The sequence below is a fragment of the Lacerta agilis genome, chromosome 4, assembly GCF_009819535.1.
Source record: "Lacerta agilis isolate rLacAgi1 chromosome 4, rLacAgi1.pri, whole genome shotgun sequence".
NCBI lineage: Eukaryota > Metazoa > Chordata > Lepidosauria > Squamata > Lacertidae > Lacerta > Lacerta agilis.
Window position 1 is genome coordinate 11196744 of NC_046315.1, and position 3635 is coordinate 11200378.

At 56.5% G+C, this 3635-nt stretch overlaps 1 protein-coding gene across 1 annotated transcript; it reads right to left on the reverse strand.

The window, feature by feature from the left end:
• Positions 1-2019: 2019 nt before the first annotated feature.
• On the reverse strand, positions 2020-3277 carry FAM181B (family with sequence similarity 181 member B). The gene has a single exon (XM_033146029.1). The coding sequence runs from the start codon at positions 3220-3222 to the stop codon at positions 2053-2055; it is 1170 nt and encodes a 389-aa protein (XP_033001920.1). The 5' UTR covers positions 3223-3277; the 3' UTR covers positions 2020-2052.
• Between the last annotated feature and the right edge of the window lie 358 nt (positions 3278-3635).

Consider the following 3635-nt stretch of genomic DNA (forward strand, 5'->3'; position numbering starts at 1 on the left):
GGGTCTCTCCCTGTGCAGCCTGGAGATGCTGCGGATTGAACCTGGGACGTTCTGCATGCAAAGCAGGTGTTCTGCCACGGAGCTCCGGCACCACCCCGATCCTACATAGGTTTACGCAGAAGTAAGTCCCGGAGTTCATCAAGTCTTACTCCCAGGTAACCGAGCAGAGAACCACAGCCTTAAACTCTTGGGTGGGTTTTCAAGTGAGTTGTAGGTCCTGTTTTAGCCTTTGGCCAGCAGACCTGCCCTTTCTGCTTGCAGGAAGCTTTTAAAACATGCTGGGAATCAGGATTTCACATGAGCTAAAACCAAGAGGCATAAACAGGGGATGCAAGAACAATTGGCATTTTCATTTCAGAATCCCCCCCAAAAAACAAACAAACCCAAAACCCTTTTTATGAGCAGGATGACCAAAGACAATCAGGAGATAGTTAAGAACTAATCCCATATGGCAACAAGCGAGATATGTTATGTTAACACACCAAACAACCTCTAACGTTATTCAGTGCTGGCATGCATCTGCCTCTATCAACAAACCCATGAACCAGATGGTGTTTGTGTCAAAACAAAACCTCAGGATGAGCAGGGGAGCCCTGTTGGATCAGACCAAGGCCCTGCCATCTAGCCCAGCAACCTGCTCTCAGAGCAGCCAACCAACCAGATGCCCGCAGGAAGTCACTCTACCCCCATTCGTGATCCCCAAAAACTATACACAGCAGCATCCTGCCTCCAAGAGGCAGCAAACAGCCACCAGGGCTAAACAGCGCTAAGCAGTTTGGCTCAGCGCCATTTGGAAGTGTGAGAGGTACGGCAAAACAGGATTTTGTGCTCACTGAACTTCCACGGTGAAAATCCGGACACAAAAAGTTTTTGAGCTTTTCCGCCCAGACACCGTTAACGACTGCCGTATTCCCACTATGCCCGGGAAGTTCCGGACATATGGCAACCCTAATGGCGTCCCGCCCAAAGGATCCTGGGAACTGTAGTTTCAAATCCTTGCTAGGATCCCTTCCGCTCTCACAGGGGCTCCTTGGACAAAGACCTCGGTTGCTATGCCGATATAATGAGAGCCAAAGTTAACATTGCTAAAAGGCATGTCAGGGATTTATTTAATCATAGGGGCATGGGGGAGGTTCATTGGGACCACAACATGCAGGGCAGCGGTGGGGGGGGGGAGTTTAACCCTTCCCACCCTGGCTGTTATTCTGATTTTTTTAAAAAAAAAATCCCGCCCACCCCAATTAGCCTTAGAGGGGATTTTTCCTCCCTCACTCAAAGTCTCATAGCACAGAATCGTATCATGGTAGTGTTGGCAGGGACCCCAAGGGGCATCTAGCCCAACCCCATGCAATTCAGGAATTACGGGGAATGAATCCCTGGCAGCGAGGATTTTCATCAGAATCGTGGGAGGGAAAGGAAGGGTTAAAGATATCTGGTGTTCTGTGCCCCCCCCCCCAGCTGTTTTCTAATGGACATCACAATCTGAGTGCAAGGATTGAGTGCAATTCTTCAGCTGGGTAAGCCCCAATGAACTCAACAGCGCTTACTTCTGAGTAGACGCAGCTAAGGTTGCACTGTTAAGTCCTCGATATGCCCAAGGGAAGAGGGAATAAGGATAAAAGACTACAATCCTATGCACACTTACCTGGGAGTAAGCCTCACTGAACCCTTGGCTTACTTCCAAGTAGGCATGCATAGGGTTGCCTCCCAAATGCCAGCTGCTGGGTGGGGATCACTGCACTGACTTCCCCCCTGGTATCTGGGTGGCATCCACAAAATGCTGGGACTGGATGGGGGGCCCCTGGCCTGATCCTGCTACAGAGCTCTCCCGAGGTCCTTTACTGCTAAGTTGGCTATTAAGCAGGAACTGGAAGTCCTCCAGAACCATTCCTGCCCCTAATAGACGCCTCTTATTCGAGGCATTTTCTATGGGATCCATTAAACACCCCCGCCCAAAAAAAAGAAAAGCGCCAGTGCCTCCGAAATTTTGGGGATCTTCCAATCCCCACATCTTTCCAACCCGCTTCTCTTTCAAAGCTCAACCTCCCTCCTCTAAAGGCTGGAATAAGCAGGCACCCCCCTACTATACCCCGGGGCGTAATCGTAGGGCATGGCCGGCGGCGCAGGCGGGAGCGCGCACTCGGGGAAGAAGGGAGCAAAGGCCGCGGCCGGGACGTGCGCTCCCGCCGCAGCGCCGCCACTCTCGGGCGCCGCTGCCGGGTCCGAAGGGGCGGCGTAGAGGGCGGTGAGGGGCCGCAGGGGGGCGTCGGAGAAGAGCAAGTGGGGCAGCGGGTGCAGAGGCTCGTAGAGAGGTGCCTCCAAGCCCAGATCCGGCGGCTGCAGGCGGCTGCTGGGGAAGACCGGCTGCTCCGGCTCGGCGGGAGGGAGCAGGGCGCCGTAGTCGGGGACGGCCAGCAGGTCGAAGAGCTCCTCCGACGGGACGGGGCCCGCCGCGTCTTTCGGGACGGAGCTCGCCGCGGCCGGCTCGGTGAAGAAGGAAAGGGGCAGGTTGCGGTTCCGGAGAGGCACTTTCTTCCCGCCGATGGAGGCAGAGGGACCCGGGCCGCCTTCCTTCTCTCCCGACGGCCCGCCGCCGCCCGCAGCGGCCCCGGCGGCGCGATCGAAGCCCGACGGGCGCACGGAGCCGAAGAGCGCCGCCAGGCTTTTGCTCTGCAGCGCGCTGGCTTCGCGCTTCTGGGGCGCTTTGCAGTGCGCCGCGACGCCGCCGGGGGGCGAGGCGGACGCCGACGCTGCGCCATGCGCTGTCCCAGCCGTAGTCCTCTTGTTAGCAGGATGTGGCTGCTGCTGGGAGCTCATATTATTACTACTATTACTGTTGTTATTATTATTAGACGCCTCCTGGCTCCCGGGCGTTGCAGCAGCCGTCTGGGCGCCCCCGATCATGCCGGTGCAGCGCTTGATCTGCTTCTGCAAATATTTCCGGTGGTTGACTTTGCGCTTGGATTTCACCGGCTTGTCCAAGGCTAGTTTGATGTTGCTGCAAGCCGAGTCGATGAAGCTCAATAGGTCTCGGGTGGCTTCTTTGAAATCCCCGGGGTCTCCCCCTCCTGCTACTCCCGCTCCTCCGCCTCCTAGCAAGAGGGTCCCCCCGTCCTCGTAGCTCTTTTCCAGGTCGACGAAATCTCCCAGCCCCGCGGCGCCCGGAAAGCAAAACGGGATGAAATGGTGGTGCGGGTGAACCGCCGCCGCTTGCACCGCCATCGCCTTCGAGTGCCTTGCTCCTTAAAGAAGACAAAAAGCTTTTTCTTCCCCAAAATAAAATTTAAAAAATGCAGGAGTTAAAAAGCAAAGACTGCTTGTCCGGCAGCCCCTCGTGGCTACTTTCGGTACCCGGGAGGAGGAAACGGCCGTCGAGGCCAGCAGCCGGCGCAGCGCGGTGGCATTTTCTCTCTCCCTCTCTGTCCTCTCCTTAGCCTTTTTGTCGAGCCGCAGCCGCGCGCAAAGCAGCCTCCTTGACTCGATCTCGTTGCCTGGGTCACCGATGCAAACTGGGAAGAGGCTGGACATCAGCTCTTGGCCTCGCTCCGACGGCTCTCCGACGGCATCCTCCCTCCTCCCCGCCCCATCGCGCTTTTACATTTGGCTCCTGGAGGAGGAGGAGGAAGAGGCTGGTG

Bases quoted from the DNA above. Each gene is read 5' to 3' on its own strand.
- FAM181B (XM_033146029.1), bottom strand. From the start codon at position 3,222: ATGGCGGTGCAAGCGGCGGCGGTTCACCCGCACCACCATTTCATCCCG.